This window comes from Heliconius melpomene, chromosome 19, assembly GCF_056956725.1.
Source record: "Heliconius melpomene rosina isolate 202511_hmr_F chromosome 19, ASM5695672v1, whole genome shotgun sequence".
Lineage (NCBI taxonomy): Eukaryota > Metazoa > Arthropoda > Insecta > Lepidoptera > Nymphalidae > Heliconius > Heliconius melpomene.
In genome coordinates this window covers 3459570-3479704 of record NC_140407.1, presented here as the reverse complement: position 1 = coordinate 3479704, position 20135 = coordinate 3459570, and the positions used below count along the sequence as shown (strand labels likewise).

The 20135-nt window shown below is 32.1% G+C and overlaps 1 protein-coding gene across 1 annotated transcript; it reads right to left on the bottom strand.

Annotated features, from left to right (window-relative positions):
• Positions 1-467: 467 nt before the first annotated feature.
• On the bottom strand, positions 468-19475 carry LOC146528370 (uncharacterized). Its single transcript, XM_085203310.1, has 3 exons — positions 18835-19475; positions 2324-2508; positions 468-1294 (listed from the first exon to the last, which is right to left on the bottom strand). The coding sequence occupies exons 1-3, from the start codon at positions 19427-19429 to the stop codon at positions 1052-1054; spliced, it is 1023 nt and encodes a 340-aa protein (XP_085059436.1). The 5' UTR covers positions 19430-19475; the 3' UTR covers positions 468-1051.
• Positions 19476-20135: the final 660 nt, after the last annotated feature.

Genomic DNA, 20135 nt, shown 5'->3' with positions numbered 1-20135 from the left:
TAATAGTTTTTCACAAGTACAGACAGCGATCGGTTACAATTTTACTACATATATGCAGATATAGATGTGAGAAATCTTTCACTGAATGGGATTTGAACCCTTAGACCTCAAATAATGCATTAGAACTGCATTAAATATTGTGCACTATATTAAAATATATGAATATGTCTTTATATTTAAAGGGCTACTTACAATTTGATTTAATCGTGCTATTATCATTACGGCCATAAACGTAACCAACTACTGGGCACTAATTAATAAAATAAATCATTTTTTTATTACAGTTGATGCAACTTCCGTGAGTAAATGCGTAACGTCAGATTCCACTGTCATAGACAATCTTTTTTTTTTAATAGATAATAAAACGAAATTATAGATAAATAATTAAAAGACCTTTTTTTTAATTCATAGAATTTTTAATATATTTATTACACAAGTACAAATATTAATTTACAAATATTTATAATTTACAATATTACAACAGTTCAAACTCCGATAATTTGCATAAGAATAATTTTGTACCAAAAATAAAATAATACATTGCTATGTTTTGGTGCTATAAAGTTAAAAATAAAGAAAAGTTTTAAATAATACAACATGTACGCAAAATGCGGTACCCTTAAAACTATATTTACAAAATAATTTACACTGATTATGTTCCTCGCTCTATAATAATATTTTTTTTATTAAAATTGCATGTTGATTTAGTTGAATTTAAAATAAACAATGGAATAGTCTAGTTTTAGGTAGTGACGTGTTCCAGTATAGCCCCCATATGATTATTATAATACTATGCAGACATTTTGGTTTATTAAACACTAATGACAGAAACGCAGGTTCGCCCGCTTCACGTTTTGTTACATTATAGCCAAATTATACAAAATCTTTTTATTAATTGTAACATAATTATGTTATTCTGATATATAAGCTATATCTGTAAAGTTCCATCTAATCCGTTCCGCTCCGTTCAGTAGATCTTGCGTATAAGTAGAACACCCATATTTACAAACTTTCACATTTATAATAGGTATTAGTAGGGTAGGATTAACATTTATTGTGGTCCACTCGTTTGAGTGCTTGGCGATGGTGAACTAGGTACCGACTGCATTGTCAAGTGTGGCGGCATCATTGGCGGCATGGGTCTCCCCATTAAAGGATGGGGGAAGTACTGTTGAAGAGGATGAGGGTACATATGATGTGGATGACGCGAAAACTGAGCCATCTTCAGCTTCTCTATCTCCGCCTCTTGCACACGTTTCGCTTTGGCGCGACGATTTTGAAACCATATTTTTACCTGCAGACAAAACAAATTCTATTAATATATTTAAATTAAACCACAGATAAAAATTACAACTTACAAATTATAATTTTATAAATAATTTTGTAATTATAATACATAATATAATTTACTCAACGTTAACGAAACGGTTAAATTTGATATTAAATACCATCAGAATTTTTAACTTTACATAAATATTATAAATTATTGCGTTAAATTTACAACACACGATAACGTAGTAGCTACATATTTTAATAATTAGCATAATTCTTCACTCATTATTTAATATTTACGAGCTAGTGATGTTAGGAACGGGTTTATAAAAGCTATAACGTTGGTAGTTGTGCGTTAAAAAGTATTTTAATTGACTTTTGTTTTGAGTAATATAAGTATAATAGGTCATAACATCGTCTCTTAATTTAGAGTTATAAAAAAATTTAAACTAATGCGTATACAACTTAATTAGGTACAAAAGAAAAGGGCTTCTTGAATTTAGGTTTGTTACAAAATTAACGTGCTATACGAGATACGTACTTTAAGATAAAATTATAAAATAAAAATATAAGTAAAATTTGGTTGTAATACAAATGCCAGGATAACAATAATAATTATACTAATATTATAAGACTGAAGTGTTTGTTAGAGTGAAAGCGCTAATCTTAGGAACTACTAATTCTAATTTAAAAGATATTTTCGTGTTAGACAATTTATTTATGGAAGAAGGTTAGACTGCTATTTTACGTAAATCGTTTTATCAGAATGTGTCTTATTTTGTACACTCCTCTTAGTTATTTCCATTTGACCTTGCAAGTAAAAAATAGTTTAAAATAGAAGTATCAGAGAGGCCAGTCGTGACGCAGGGGCACAAGCGTTCGACGAGCGCGACAGGTTGAGGGTTCGATTCCCAGTTTAGTTTCGTCACTCCAAATGTAAACTCTCCAGCATACTGCTATCCACCCTGCTTACCCTGCTATGTGCGGGATACAGCGTGAAAGTAAAAAAATAGAAATATGTAAAGAAATGCTTCTTTTAAAAGAAATTCACCTGTGTTTCCGACAGGCCCAGCGATGAGGAGAACTCAGCTCGCTCAGCTATGCTCAGATATTGTTTGTCGACGAACTTGCTCTCTAAAGCACGCAGCTGCTGCGCTGTGAAGGGGGTTCGAGGTTTGCGGTTTGGCTTGTGTTTCCGTAAGTTGCATTTTAGCTTGGGAGGCTCGCCGTTGGCGTCTGGAAAAGAAAGTAGAGTTTAATATGGATATTTTTCTACCTTCATCCTGAACTGGTACTTGGAATTCAATAATTATTTTTGTGATGCATAAGTCTATTTACCAAGGGAAACTATGGACTATCTCGTTATGTAACGTTAATCGTTTGTTTTGCTCTTCACGCTGTATCCTGTAAATGACAGGGTAAGCAAATGGAACCTAGTGTTTAGACACTCCGATCTCATTGACATACTTCCGTTCCCCACTTTCCGCCGAATTCTGAACACATTGCGTGTTGAGTAGCAGAACCCAACGCCGCACAAGAAAAGCAAAAGCTAGTTATAAATAAAAATATAACTTTATTTATATCACATTGCCCTACAGTTGAAATTACTAGCATCTAAAGGCCCTACATTACAACTCAATAAGCAAAGGTTTCTACGGAATGCCGCTCCTTCTCAATAAATCGTATAATAAAAGTATAAAACAACGAAAGAAACGAGCCGCGATCCCACTGAGATAGCATCTATACAAAGTAATTTTAAATTATTTTACAATAAAGCAAGTATTAATACGCAAATTTGAGATTTTATTACTGGGACCGGTTGACCGAGATTTCGATTGTCGCCCACGTACCAGATAAGGTGCTTCTGGGTAAGTTTTTTTTTCTTTACTTAATTTATTAAAAAAGTGATCTAGAAAACTATTTATTGTAATATGCAAAGGCTAAAGGAAAATTAAAGTAGGTACTATATATGAGAAATAAATACATAAATCAGCTAAGTAAGTTAAAAATGTTACGGAATTTTTAATTATTCTCCTTTTTTAGCAGTATCAGGCGTGTGCCTGACTGGGTGTCCAGTGTCCCAAAATGGGAATTTTCCTGCGAATTTTGGAGGCATTGAGTGTTGAGTGGCAGAACACCAGAGGAAAGAAATGGAAATTATAAAAATTTCATTTCATCAATTATTTTTGCTTATTTTAAATTTCCCCCTAAACAAATCGAATCCACAATATATTTAATATTATGCTAAGATACGTCGCTTATATTAAGAAAGTACCACATACTACAACACATCTGTGTATCGACATTCAAAATCTACTTAATTTGTGAACCATAAGATACGATAGGGGTCTAGTTACAAATATTTACGACATCGCGATAAAATCAAGTTTCGAGATACGCAAACGCTAATTATATAATATTTATGATTCTACCCAACGCTACTAGAAAACATAATATTTGAGATAAAAATTAATGTGTATTTTTAATTGCATTAAATTTAAAGCTTAGCACTCGTTATTGCGACCGGTCGTCTCGGTAACGGGAAACGAAATGATAAAACATATCACCTAATCGATATGAATTATAGTATTTTAACTAATAACTGATAAAAATCGATTATAGGCAATATCGATACTAATTAATATGTAGGAACTAATTAACGTTTACGAGTTGATTGATTGTACGGGCGTTAGAAAGTCGATAGCTAATGGCCAGCGAGATAAGACGGCATACGCAAATCTATTTATATGTTGTCATTCATAATAATTGACGTAGAGTATTAATTATATGATTATATTGTATACTACCGACTGGCTCGCGGTTTCGCCCACTACAACCACACAAATATACTAATCTATATATACTAATCTGAATTACTTACGTTTTTTAATAAAATTATCACTTAAAAGGTCTATATATAATAATTTAAACTTTTAGCCAATTTGATAAAAAGTTTGTAGAAATTTTGTCGAAGCAAAATCGAACTGTACTTAAATCAGCTAACCCCATTCTGAGATAAGCGTGAAGAAACGTACAGACAAACAGAAAAAAACTTAAAAAATCACTGTTTTATATTATATACATTGATAAATGCCGTCGATAATAGATTTTCTTATACATCTATGTACAGACAGCGATCAGTTATAATTTCATTATATGTATGCTATAAAAATATATAGGATCGTAAATATAAACGTCCACAGTCGATCTCTCATAAAAAATATTGAAACGTAAGTAGTAGATTTTATTAATCAACGATCGAGTTGTAAAATATTCACAAATAGGAAACGGGATATGGTAATTCAATAACAAATTGATATACGCAATTATTTTTATATAAATAATAAATTTTCCAATCGCTAAAATTAGCATATATAACTTAATAATATAAGTATATTGAGGCGAGTCAGTGGTGCAGGAGCACAAAGTGTGACTGTAGACGAGACCGGTTATGGGTTCGATTCCTACTTGAGAAAACGAACAATTTAATATTTTCATTTCTTCGCTCGTGTCGAAGCAAAAATGCGGTGTTGAGTTTGCCGTTCAACGCACAATGCCTCCAGAATCTAACGGGAAAATGGGGAACGGATATCTTGCTGTTAGCGGAATAAAGCGTGACACTAAAGAAAAAAAAACTATAAGTACCTGAAAATATAATATGAACCAGATTTGTTTTTTAACCAGCTAAATGAAATCTAAGCGTGCTTTAGAAGCATTTAGGGTGACGGCGTTTACGATTTCAACATATTAATCCCGATGTCAAACACCACGACTCGCTTAATAGCTAATGGGCCACAAGAAGCGGGAAAAAAGTAAATTATGTGACAGATGAAAAAAGTTCATATGTATTAATGTCGTGTTAGACGTCAAAGCTGCCGGCGCTACAGAATAAAAATAAGGCGGCGTGCGCGCTAGCAACGGTAATGTAGAGCGAGTACAGCTAGTTATTATATTTACAAAGATATATAGACAAAACAATATACTAATATATTAAATATTATTAAATTAGGAATTTTTGTTTGCTTTGAACAATGATTATAATAAAATGGGAAATAAACGAATATCAAGTAGTTTATCTAGACATAACCTTAAATTATAGTGATGTTATTCAAAATTAAAATAAAATAAAAAACAAAATAACATAATAACTAAATCGTTCAATCGCCACGTGGTAACCAGTCCTTATATTGTCCTCATCTAAATGACGTCTTTAAAAATACTACCAGAAACCGTTCCACTGTTAATTGTCTAAGAGATATCGAGTGCAGATGTTCATTGAATTATACGTGTTTAGCTTTGAAAGAAATACGACGCTTTAAAATTTAAGTGTCGCTATTGTCTCTCATTATTAATGTAATGGATATACATTACTTATATTTTTATGTTAAAATAACGGTTATTAATGTTCTTTAAATTGTATTTTATTAATATGTATATGTTAATGTTATTATATTTTGTCATTTTAAGTTATTTCCTAATTAATCAAAACGGACGGCTTAATCGTACTAATATTATAAATGTGATAAGTTGTTTATTCTTCTTTCATGCAAAAACTAATGAACGGATTTAGATGAAACTTTATATTAATATAGGTTATACATTAGAATAACACATAGGCTATTTATATCAAAATTATGGATACTTTTGGTTATAATTTAACAATAAGTTTAAGTAGGTATATATAACTCAAATATATTTTTTAATAGAAATAACGTTAAAAGAACTAATTAATTACACATATTACAGTGCACTTGGCATTTCAAAAACGGGTGTTATTTTTATAAAAGCCGCGACCGGTTACCTTGTTTTACGATATCATACCATAACACAAATAACTAATTAAACCCATTAGTATATTTTTCCTTAAATAATTATTTATGAAGCGATAACATATGAAAATTATATTATTATGTTATAACATAGTTATATTAAAGGCCTGTCTTGGCACAAGCGGCATTGTAAACGCAACAGGTTGTTGGTTCGATTCCCACTCGAGGAAATTAAATATTTAATATTTTTCAATTTCTCGCTCTGGTGTCGAGGCAAAGCGCGACGTTAAGTTCCGTTACTTAACACTCTATGCCTCCAGAATTCAACAGAAAATGGGAAACGGAGTGACTCTACAGGATACAGCGTGTAGCTAAGAAACTGGATTTAGTTATACTTATATTATAACGACTTCTATTGAATATTTGTTGTATTTCTATACGAATACTTTTAGATACTTTTAAAAGAGTAATAATATACCACCAATCGATCAACATACAAATTTATTCAACAACATATAATGTGGGTAGAACGAAATCAATTTAAATTTCACATTCTGACCGTACTATTCTCGTGCTAAAAAGACACTTGATATATTAATGAGAATGTCTCCTTTTTGTTCGCGCTACACCATTAATCGTGCGAGGCGCGGTATGTCATTCATTCCGATGTTTAAAACTGACGTTTTTTGCTTCAGCACACGAGAGGCGGGAATGTCGACTTTACTGAAATTGTACTAATGAAGCATTGAAACCGTCTATGTCACTGTTTAATGCTAATTTTAATTATATTTAACTTATATGATGTAGCTTTTAATGATTTGCTGTTGTTTTAAGTGTAGTTTGTACGTTAATTAAGTTGTTGGTGTTATAATAGTATTTTTTTGTTTTATTTAAACAATTTCCGTATTTTCAAGGATAGAATAATTTAATTCTGTACTGCTAGAGTGGTGTTGAGGTGGGCAGAGAAATAGTGTGTAAGGTAATGGAGTCAAACACCTGGCTACGGAAAAAATATTTAAAATAAATAATATCTACCTTAAACATCTATATGTACAACCAAACTAATGAAGCTGATGATGTTAATAGACAAAAATTCCTAACTTATACATCTATAGCTCTAAAGTTTTTCTTAATTTAGATATATAAATCTTTAAAAAATAAACAGAAACAATACAAATAAACATAATGAATATATTTCAAATATCTATTTATATAATTGTAGGGTATCAGTAGGTATCATGGAAAAGGAAATAAAAGTATATCAATAAATCTCAAGAACATTTGAAACAAAGACCGCCATTAACAAGTCTTCCCGAATTCCAAAACTACACCCACATTATTATTTTATCTGAGGATCAAAAGGAACTCCTTTCAAACCATTCATTTTCAATCGGGCCATAGGAAACGCGTAAATTTTAAATAAAAATATAAATAGATTGAATTATTTAAAAAAAATAATTAAAAGTTTTAAAAGCTTCCTAAGCTTTAAGTTTGCTTATGAAAAGTTTAGCTTTATAGACTCTTAATTCTCTGCTTACTATAAATATATATTTTTTTATAATCAATTAAATAAAAAAATATCCTTAACCTTTTAAAATTTTAATAAGGGTTTGTTTACTATTATTATTGTGATAAGTATAATAATGTTATCTAAGGATCAAATGTCATTTATTTTTATAATAGAGCGTTTTGTGCGAATAGCCATTGAAAACATAAAAAAAAGTTAAAGCTTTTAGCTAGGACTTTGTTATGAGTACCCACTTAAATATTTATTGTTCTTTAATTGTTAAAGTAGGATGTATTTTTTAAACTATTATTACTATAATTTCAATAGAACATAGATCTTAATCAACAGATAATAAAGCATATACATGTATAGGTCAGGAAATAGTACCAAAGAGAATAGAAAATAGATTTTTTTTTTTAAATAAAATACAAATATTTCCCATTAAAAACAAATATATATTAGCACAACTAAATAAATATTAGAGCAAATATTGAATCTACGACAACAAGCTAGATTTCCTTGATATGTTAATAATATTTTATAAATGTACAATATAAATTTAAAATAAATATTAAACGTTAATACATTTAACATTATCTGTGGCCCGGCTATTAACTACCGCTACAGTTTAGTCGACGTTACAAATAGCGCTATTCAATGGGGCATTAGTATTTTGGCGCGCAGCCAACGTTTGACACTTGATTGCTTGTTCGGACTTAGTTTTGTGATTTAGATAGAAATTACTTGGTGAATTTTGTTTAAATTGTTTTGTAATAGAAAAATAATTAAATTATAATTTTTATTTAGTTTTAGAGATATTTCTTTCCGGTTTAATAACCGGCACAATATCTTTTACAATAGATAAAAATTACGAAGAAAAGAATGTTATTACTATAAACTAGGATTCCCTTAAATGTCTTGTACAAATGCGAAAGCTACAAGAAGATATATGTTAAAATCATAGAGATATTCAAAATCCTCAAGACATAGTCAAGTCAAGATTCAAGTCTGATTAGGCCTCACTATTTATCCCATAATTATAGTTTTCATATACATATGTTTATAGTTATTATAAACATAACTACTTTAATTAATTTTAACATTGATTTTATGTATAAGTGCAATTGTAATTAAATTTTATTGACAATAAAAAAATATTTAAACTGTTTTCCACTTTTCAATAGGATATAAATTTTTCTACTTTAATTTAACATATTCTTCTTAACATTATATATAATTAGGTATATTCTTTTTGTAGATAAATAAATTTTAGCCACTCATTACACTCACAATAAAAAAAATCCACAAAAGCAAGTAACAATGTGTCTCCAGCCCGAACAAACGCCGTCGTTTTGTTTCGTATAATTGATTGGGAATGCTTCTATAATTAGGAGCATGACATGGGACGTACTTACTGCTTATTTATACTCTACAACATTTATATATTTAAAGACCAAATGACTAAACATTGTTTAAATCTGTCTTTTTTGTCGTAAATCTAAATTTTATGCTATTTTTATTTAAGTTTACGCCTATATCCTTATCCGCACTGCGAAATCCATAATCAATGCAATTCATGAAATAAATCTAAACCCCAAAGTTTTAAGAAAATAAAATAAAAGAGTTAGCTGATTTGTTTAATTTGAATTTAGAGTAAACAAGTAATTTGGAATATACAGAAAACATTTTAAATAATAAATGATAAAAAAGGTCGACGTCGACAGTTAATATTTCAAAATTAAATAATAATTAAAACAAAGAAATCATAATCTTCTAATGTCACGACCTCGAAATGAGATAACCTATTTAAATTTCAATATAAATTATAAATGTCTTACGTAGGAGCAATATTAGGCATAGTTTAGTATGGACGCCATTATCGTAACATATTTAGTATATTTGTAAGTTTGTAACCTATATCTTTTGGTCGTGGATTTAATTCCTAGTATATATTTTGCAATACGTCGAAGAATAAGGAGAGACATCATTATTTTCTCTATTTTCTCCCTAACATATGGAAATGCCATGTAACTTCTCTTATAATTTAAATTTGCCATTGTATATTATTTCCCTATATATGTAGGTCCCTGTGTTAAAAGAAACGGAAGGAAATTATAATTTAATTAGGTATTTACCACCGATTGCTTAAAACCCGCAGTCATCATGATCTCGTCAACCACTGACAGCTACGTCATCTCTAACACAGTAGGTATATTGTAAAAGCATAAATAATAATTAATCTCCCATATCTTTATTACATTTTTTTAATATACAAACGTTCACAAATTTTATTGAGCTCAATAAAATTACATGTTTACAGTGAATTTAGACATATTAATTAAAATATTATCGTGATGTTATTAAAATAATCTGGGGTACAAAGTTCATTTGTAGATTTACATTTATTGTTATGGAGAAAAATATAGCCAACGCAATGTATATTATATTTTATATATGTATATTTAAGTTTGAATATATTAATATAAGAGGTTATGGTTTCGATTATACATTTCTAAAATGAATCCACTAGGATTTATTGGAGATTTCTTAGAGTAAGTGCGACGCTGGGAACAACAAATTACCTAAAACCCACACTTTTTCTTGGTTTTGTTCATTTGCAAACTCAAGCTCTAGTTCAAGCGCTATGTATAAATCAAGCCAAGAACACCTTTGTATTTCTACATATAGCGAGTCATAATTCATCATCATCATCGAAACAAAATAAATAAAACAAATGAAATTCATAAAATCGAAACAACAACATAATAAAATATATTAGGAAAGACTTAAATCATAAGCAACGTGATATTAATAAATGAAGATAGTAATGCGCCTGCGCCGCCTCGCCGCGGGGCGCCCGACTCCCACGCTGTTACCATATCGTCATAAAGAGATTTTTACCGGTAAAAAATATATATATAAACATGTTATACTAATGATACGTCCTCACATCATTGAATTGTCAAATATTTCATTTATTTGCGTCAAAATAATCTTAGTTTTTGATACATTTTTATTCAAATTAATTGAGGCCTTCGTAGCGCAGCGGCACAAGGGTGTGACTGTAACGCGACGGTTGTGGGTTCAATGCCCACTCGAGGAAGTGAAATATTTATTTACGTTTATATTTCCATTTCTTCGCTCTGGGGTCGAGGCAAAGCGCGCAATGCCTCCAGAATTCGGCAGGAAGTGGGGAAACGGAGTGTCTTAACACTAGGTTCCCTCTACCCTGCTGTGTGCGGGATACAGCGTGAAGCTGATTTTTATTCAAATTAAAATTTTAACGTATGTTTATCCGTCTGGCTTCTTCAATTTTAGTCTCTTACAATGCTCATATGCATAAGCACTAGACCAAATCAGAATCCTATATATTATTTTTTGCATGTAATTATTATTTTTAATGGCCAAGGTGAGCGTCGACAATTATTAATTATCTAACTAATCACTACAAAAGATACCAACTACATATGCTAATGATTTCACACGGAATTGCTCGTAGCTATATTAATTCTTACATACGTATATTCAACGCGTGGCATTGAAATAAAAAAAAGTTAATAAAATAAAATTAAAAGTTTATCCTATCTACCTACTACCGTAAAATAATAAATTTAATCTCGTATTTTTAAATCGCTAACAAAATTTATATTTTCAATTTTATTAGACGCCATGTGTCTAGCGTCTAAAAACGAGATAACATAGTAAATGATATAAATTGACAACTTTATATAATAGTTTTAATTCCTTTGAAACTTGCTTCCTTATAGTTATTATAAAATATTGATATAACTTTTTTATAAATTTTAATTATTATTTTGAATTGTTATAGAAACTCAGACATATCAATATTGTTAAATATTTTCTTATAAATATATTTTTATCAGGCAGAGACAGCCCAGTGTCATTCTTCTCCTTTTCTTCGCTTTCCGCCCGAATACGAGATATTCGCAATTAGATGTTAGTGATGGAGTCAATATTGCGCTTACTGTTGAAAGAACGAGAAAATAATAATTAGCCCCAAATGAGATCGAACCCATAACAATCGTATTTACAATCAAATATTGATCCACTGCGCCATAACAGCTACAAAAATAAATATTAAACTATAATTATTTATCTATTAGTGTTAAGTCGGTTAGACATAATTTTTAATACAATATAAAAAATATGACTGCCATATTTTGTAAGTTTAGCTTCCATTCTCTTAATGGATATTCAAATAATTTCCAAGAAGGACGTTATTTATGGCCAGAACACAATGAATCCGAAACCGATGACAAATTATCTAATTTGACACACTCGATTATTTTAATTAAAATATTATAAATCAAACGTATGTATAGCTGTACAGATTTATAGCCCTTATAATGACTTTATGCTAATGTATATTCGTAATTATGCCCATATATGGTCATTGGAAACCGAATGCGAAAGAAATTTCGCCATTTAAAAACAAATTTACACGAATTTAGCAAAAATCAATTAAAATATGCTAAATAATTAATTTCAATATTCGATTATAATCGAAATAAAATTATTATTACATTAATAAGCATAGAAATTGAGACGAAATAATGATGGCGATAAATGGTAACCTAGTCTGCTTCGCAACAATGTAAAAATAAATATTTGTATAAATGTAATGTTTGTATAACTTAGGAGCATTTTTTGTTATAATTAAATTTTATATAAATAATAAAGCTTCACGCTGTAATATTAAATAGTTTTTTTTTATGTGTAGGTATAGGGATGAATATCCTAAAATATTTTTTAAAGATAAAAATTAGTTATGCATAGATTATTCAATTTTTTCTTTTATATTTATTACTAAAAACAACTGCTATGACTCGTGTTCCTAGCTTGACTACAGTACTACTATTCTTAATATGAAAATCATTCAACGAATCATATATTCCATTTTGTAAAAACATAAAAACTATACAGTAATAAATCTTAAGTTACTTATTAAATAGAAAAGAAAACAGAACGACACAAGCAATTAGGCCATCGCGAATTAGTTTCATTTAAAAATCATTACCGTACAATAATATAACACCGAGACAGAGAGCTGGTGCAAGACCAACGATAAATACGTCCATATTAGTCTATCAGGTACCTAACTGTAAAGTCTTATCGAGTCTCGTTAGTGCTGGCCCGCAACCCCTATAACCATGCCTTTCACGTTCCAAATAGACCTTAGACGTTGGTATTAGGTTGCAATATCATATGGGGGTCGAGTTATGGGTTTTTTTTGTTAGCTGTACTCGCTCGATTGCCTCTCCTAATTGGCTATAGTTTTAATTCGCGATAGTTGTACAAGTATTTTATTGACGCGTGGCTCCGCCTGGCGGACGGTGACCGAGCGATTAATCGATTCGTTTGCGTGCGAGTCGCCTGATTGAGTTACTGGACCGACATTTCAAATTATACCATTCTTAAAATAGTTTCAATAGACGTTTCTGATTATTTTCCACGCTATTTTTGTATTTTCCATCTATCTAGATGTATATTTCTTGGTTGTGTTTTAATAAATCCGCTTTGGGAGGTCGTGTGATTGCCCACGAATTGAAAATATACTTTAATATTGCAATGTGTACAGCTTAAAATTATACTTTTAAAAAACATAAATCCAGTAGCGTCTTCAGTGATGCGTGCTGCCATCTCGCGGGCGATGACAGAGCATAATAAATCTTGAGATAACATCAGAAGTGAAGATTATACGGTGTTGGGATCCCCATCATGCCATCCGTGCTTCCTGCACGAGCAAATTAGAGCTCGAAAACAATCACGCTAATTGGACAACCCTTTGCTTTATACCAAAGCGGGTAAGGTTCAATTTCCCACAGGAATAACCGAACGCTGCAAACTTTTAAGCAAATATATTTTTAGTTGTTCGCGGAACAGCTCAGTCGACGCCGGTAACGACTTCAGACAATGAGCTGAAGTGCCGTTTAAATCGTAAGTACTACTTAAAGGCAAGTAAAGTGATAGGCACGACGTCAGCCCGCTTTGACTACGCCACGAATGACAGAATACCACACGCAATACCTAGAACCCAACCATTTACTATCGCTAAAAGAAAACGTCATTGACGTTCAGTGTATTTGCGGCGTGGAGGGCGCTGAGCTCGACTTTTTGTCGAACTGCATATCTAATGGTGAATGTTTTCTGCAATTTGAAATTCTGCCCTCCACCTATGCGGTGACCAATTAGGGATGCCCATTAAAACACGCGGTCGTTTCCCTTTTTTTGTCGCGAATTGCATTCTTTCACGAAACGAGGTAGGCGATTAAATACGTCAATTTGCACAAACAAGCCCGCGGGTTTGGGCAGCGCCGGGTTTTTGACACTGCATCCGCTGGTCGAATGCAAATGTTGTTTTTAGCTAATTTTTATTTTTTGAATTCCTTGAAAACGAGTCACCTAAAATGTTTGATGGAAATGTGGCCTCATTTGGGAAGTTGGGACGTGCCTGGCTTAATGTAATTGCTTCAGTTTTAATTCGAAATGCATAATCTTTAGGTACCTATAAATGCGTTATCATTGAAAAGAAGAGAAAGATCTGACACGTGACCACTCCATAAGAAATCTAGTAAAAATAAACTTTTTTCGAACTAGATTCCTTGTATAAACATCATGCTTAATTTAGTTTGCTGAAGAAAGTTGAGAATCGAAATCCGAGATCACTTATACTTTATGTAAACAAAAGCATTATAACCTAATTTTTAATCAGCCGCCGATAACGAGCTCGAGGAAAAATTATTTCCTCATCAATTTCACTTCATGGTACGATTTTAGATTAGTAATTTAACTTAATAGTCTATTATGATCGTAAACAAATAGGAAAATACGAATTTATGGTCGTATTAACGCGTATTTAACCTGGCAAAGGTAAGAGGCCATTGTGCCGATAAGAGAATAAGCCTTTTATTGTTAACTAGCGACACGCTTGCGGCTTCGCCCGCTATTATTTTTCGTGTTCTGATAACAATATCGCTTCACACATTAAAAATTAAAGTTTCAGTCAATTCAATTAAATAATTGTAGCAATTTTGGCGGACCAAATTCTTATTATTGATATAAAGTATTTAACTATTTCATTTATGAATAGAAATAATGCGATACCAATATTTAATGTTAAGGAAAGTAGCCTAAATACAACAGTGAAATCTGAATGCCGATTCTGAGATTAGCGTGAACAAACGCACAGACAGACAGACACAAAAAAAAATGCCAATAATAGATTTTCTCATATATCTCCTACGTACAGACACCGATCATTTACAATTTTATTATAAGTACCTATATATATAGACTTTTGATGCATACCGGATACTGAGGTAAGCATGCATATGCATGTGACGTCAACAATGCGCAAATAAAAAAAAATGGTAGTTACGCATCAAATGTCAAGATCATGATGGTTGGTCGTTATTTTTTTACGTATTTTTTTTAAGTGTTCATAAATATTGACTTATTTTTTCCTGAAATAATATATTTATTTGTAATAAATTTTAATATTGCTGCGATATTGCGTTAAATTATATCTAGGTAGGTATATAGTATGTAGGTTTTTACTAAGGAGAATTATAATTTTTCGATTTAACGTATTTTAAAAATAACTTTATATTGAGAGTGATATATAATACTTACATAGGTAGGTACTGATATTATAATATTTAACATGTATGTTTAATATTATAAAAAAAAGAAATTAAAATTCTGTCAATTTTTTTTTAAAGTTATAGCACAGAATACTTTTAATGTAATAAGTACTTACGTAAACTTAAAAATATGAATGCAACTATATGAACTTAATTTAAAAAAAAGCATATTCTCGCTTTTTTCCGTATAACATAGTAGGCAAGGAAACCTCGTGTTCAAGCACGCATAACCATTCCCTCGAATGGGCATCGAACCCACAACCGATCGAACACAACGCGTTAACACTATCTCAATTTATTCAATAAACATCCGCTAATAATACAAAAGTTCATAAGTTCACATGCCTAAATGAAGAAAACGAATGATTTACGATAGCGAAGAAATGTCTGACGTAATTATTTACGAGCGCACAATGACGTAAAAAAAAACTCTTAATTAGTGTAAAACTAAATAAATTAAGTAACGTGACAATGCGCCATTAGAAGTGCATGCGAATGTTTGTTTTTTCAATGTTGGTACTCGTAGGTATGCTTTCATTTGATAAACGATAAATATCATATTATGTTTGTCTAACTTATACTCGAGTACAATTGAATTGAAATTCGTTAAGTTTTTAGTATTGGAGTTAATTGGAAATAAGAACATCGTTTATTACTAATAGTCGCCAGCAACTTTTTTTTTTATTTCTTGGCTCTGATATAAAGGCAAAGCGCAGCACGGCGAATTAAATTCCGCCAATCATTACGCAATATCTCCAGAATTCAACGGTAAATGGGGAACCGTGGATTACTACTAGGTTCCCTCTGCCTACCCTAATGTGTGCGACTATTAAATATTTTCCAAACACTCCCTAACCTACCTACATGCCAAGTTAAACAGAAATAATTAACTTCAATAGATTACCTATACAAAAAGAATTTCCCAAGTATTTTTAAAATATTTAACCTATTGCTATCTACTATTTATTTCTATAATACAGCTATATTTTTTAGTAATTGTGTATTTTTTGGAACTAATTTATTTCTTAAATTATGAATAATTATACCATTACTTAGGCTTTTAAAATTATTTTTACAACAGTAACGTAGTTAAGCAGAACTTTAAAATATAAATACTTAAGTCAATTGAAAAGTAGTTTTAAAATATAAATAAGGCTTAAAATTTTAAAAGTAATTTTAAAAACTTGGCTGCTCGTGTCAAGAGGCATTAGTGACCTGTGTCACACGCCAAATGCGATCAAAACATGCAATTACAAGTACCTATAGACGCCGTCGCGCTACCATTTTGCACTCTAACAATACCTTATTATGTTTTATAAAATAATAAAAAACAACTTTAAAGAGCTGGGAAGGTAGATGGGACGTAGTGTTAAGACACTAAGTTTCCCACTTTCCGCCGAATTTTGGAGGAATTGCGTATTGAGTGGCGGAATTCTACGCGGCACTTTGCATCAGTACCAGACTGAGGAAATGAAAATAGTAAATATTTCATATGTACATAACAAAAAAAGGAAAAACTTTATAAAACTTATTTATAAGTTAAAAGTATGCATTGAAATATTTTTTCTTTTTTTTCAGCTTCACGCTGTATCCCGCAGAAAGCAGGTTAGGCAGAGAGAACCTAGTTAGACGATTATTGACACTCCGTCTCCCACTTTCCGCCGAATTTTGGATGCATTGCTCAGTGATGGTTCCAGAGAATAAAAAATATTTAATTTCATTCAGTGTTAATCGAACCCACGACCGCTCGTGTTTACAACTTACGCCCCAGGTATTTAAAATTTTAATAAATCATAAATTTTATTGTATTATAATGAACTGACTGAGCGATTAGCATGCTATTATAGAAGAATCTTTTATATTAATCTGTTCTTATAACGATTTTCAATCACGCAAATTAATACCGAAGTCAAGTTAAGTTGGTGGGAGTTACTAGGCAAATGTATTGTCTATTATATATAACTTCAAATTTTTTTCTTTTTATTAATTTGCTTTAAAATATTTTATTAAATCTATAATATTAGAAAATTCTCCGTTTTTACTAAGATTTAAATAAAGTTAAATTTTGTGATGGTTAAAACATATTGTATCCATCTAATAATTATTTAATAATATAGATATGTTATTTTTTTAACAAACAACAATTATTTACCTATTACTACCTGCAATGCTAAATTTAGAGTAACCTTTATGTGAATCACCGTGAAATGAAGTCAGTGAAGTAGAGCTATCACAATATTATCGATAAAACTGATTTTAAAAAAACACAATTTTAATAATTTCAATATCGGCCCATAAAAATATTTTCTTTGTAAAACAACATAAAATGTAATAAAATTAAGGAGAACAACAAAAATATCATAATTAAATATTAATTTTAATTAAGTGAAATTACATTTTTAAACTGTCCAAACAAGATTTTAATCCATTTCAAGTCACCAAATACGACAAATAAAAAAAACTTAACATTTCTTTATCAGAGCACAAATATCTTTCACCATTTGGGTATAATATGCAAAACGGCAGGCCGGAGCCGCCATCTTATCGTGGATATTGTTTTCGGGTTTCGACAGATCCGTTATTTATGTACCGGCTTTGCCCCTTTGACTGTTTGTTTTGTAACCGGTCGAGAGGGATTGCGAGGGTTTACGTGTCGTGTTCCGATGGAAGCTTCGAGGTTGTGAGGATTATGAAATTCAGGTGTTTTTGAAAGCTTAAATAGCTATTAAATTATTAATTAGCTTCACGCTGTATCACGCTTATTATAGCAGTGTAGGAAGTAGGAATCTAGTGTTTAGACACCCCGTTCCCCATTTTCCGCCAATTTCTGGAAATATTGAGTGTTGAGTGGCAAAACCCCATGCCACGTTTAGCCACGACACCAGAGCGAAGAAATGAATATAATAAATATTTCAATTCCTCGAGTTTGAATCGAAGCCACAACCTGCCTTACAGTGCCATGCTTATCCACTACTTCTACGCTACTGGCGAACGCTAATAAGAAATTTTCATCTTATTTATTAAATTAAATACGATAAAAATATCTTATTAGCATTCGGTAATAATGAATTCTAACAAGACTTCATGTATAATTGCGCAACCGCATAAACTCATAGGAAACGAATAATTAGGTAGTACCACAAATTAAATAAAATAATTGCAGAATTCAAATGACTTTACGTAATCATCCTTAATTACAAATAATAATTGTAATTAAATTGCATTTAATTCGTTAGGAAACTGTGTTAATAATATACGAGTCGATGTACCTATTCATTACATAGAAGAATTTTAATTCACCTAAATCGTATAATTTATATGAACATTCAGTAATTTCATAAAAATAACATATTATTATTAAAAATAACATATTCTTTTCAGTAATAGAAAGTATCGGTTGAATAAAAGCTAAGCATAATGAAGCATATGATGCTAGCAACAAAAAAATGATTGATGGCCAACCAGAACTGTGTAGATGCGTTTCTTGCGCAAAGTCTACGATCCACAAATTATATATTATTATTTATAAAACAACTGATAAAGTAGAAATTTTAAATCAATCACTTAAGTATGAAATTAATAACAAAGTAGATATATAAAATGACTGGGATCTTTTACTGACCTGTAATGTGTCCAACCGGGAAATGTGACTGAAATAGAGGTCCGAATGACGGAACCACTGCTGGAGACCCAGGCCATCCTAGGCCGTGGTACGCCGCCGCAGCCGCCGCTAGAGCGCTGAACGGGGTGGGTCTTATAGGGCCTATTCGTTCTTTCTCATTTGGTGTTGAGGTTCTGTCATCATCATCACTCTGAACACCATTTTGTAAGTCCTCTACATCAACTATAGAATCTTCTTGATTGATAGAGTCTTCGTATTCATCATCAGATGATGTGACAGTTGCAGATGCGTTGAGGTTTAGGGGAGGGGTTTGGGACGAGGGCCTCGGTGATAAGGACTTGCCGCCGGGCAGTTCGGGCTGCGCCGCCGGCGACTGTCTCAGCGGTGATTCAGGTATCGTGCGGTGATGTCTTATCATTTCAGCCGTTTCATCGACTTGATTGGCTTTCGTGTCGGCCAGTATGGACGCGACGCTGAAGCTGATACGCGAAGTTTTCGGCGGCTCGGTGGCCTCCGCGGGGCTGCTCGGGTACCTCGAAACACTCTGTATCGCCATATTCACTTCCTTGTCCTCGTATCTTTGTTTCCTTAACATTGAACGCCGATCAGTTCCATTTAGCACAGTTTCACACTAGAGTCGCGATCGTGGGATCGTGTACGCATGCGGGCGCGGTCGGAGGTTGACTGGCCGGTAGCGGCGTGGCGCGGCGCAGACCCTCGCCAGCCGGGGGCGTGTCCGCGATGGGCCCCGCCCACAAGTAGAGCCGTCCCGCTCAGCCAATCGACCGTGCCGAGCCGAATTGATCCGAGCGGGGGCGAGGGGAGGCGATTTAGCACGCTCTTATCTCGTTAGTCTCCTTTGTGATACTCAATTTTTTTGTAGGAATCAAAACATAATTACCTTTTGTAGGGGTTCGCGCACTTTACGTCCGCCACCAGAGAGAGGTATAAAGTATAAAAATATAATGAGCAGTCGTGAATGCCGCTTGTTAAATCCTTTTGAGAGATCCTCCGGCTGGTTCCCTTTGTGAGATTAGTGCCGGGTGCCGGGCTCCGGGCCCGGCAGGCCGGGGGCAGCGCTTTGGTGAATTTCGGCGCGCTGTTTACGGATCCGTTTCAAATTAGCGCTCGTGATTTACTACCGTTTTGCCGCTGTATACCTACTGGTGTGACATACACTTGTGTGATTTATTTATTTATTTTATATTATTTATCTGTATTTTATTTATCTTCGGCTTGACGTAGCGACGAAGTCTTCAATGTATGGGATATAATTCAACAACACTTTAAATAGGTATAGA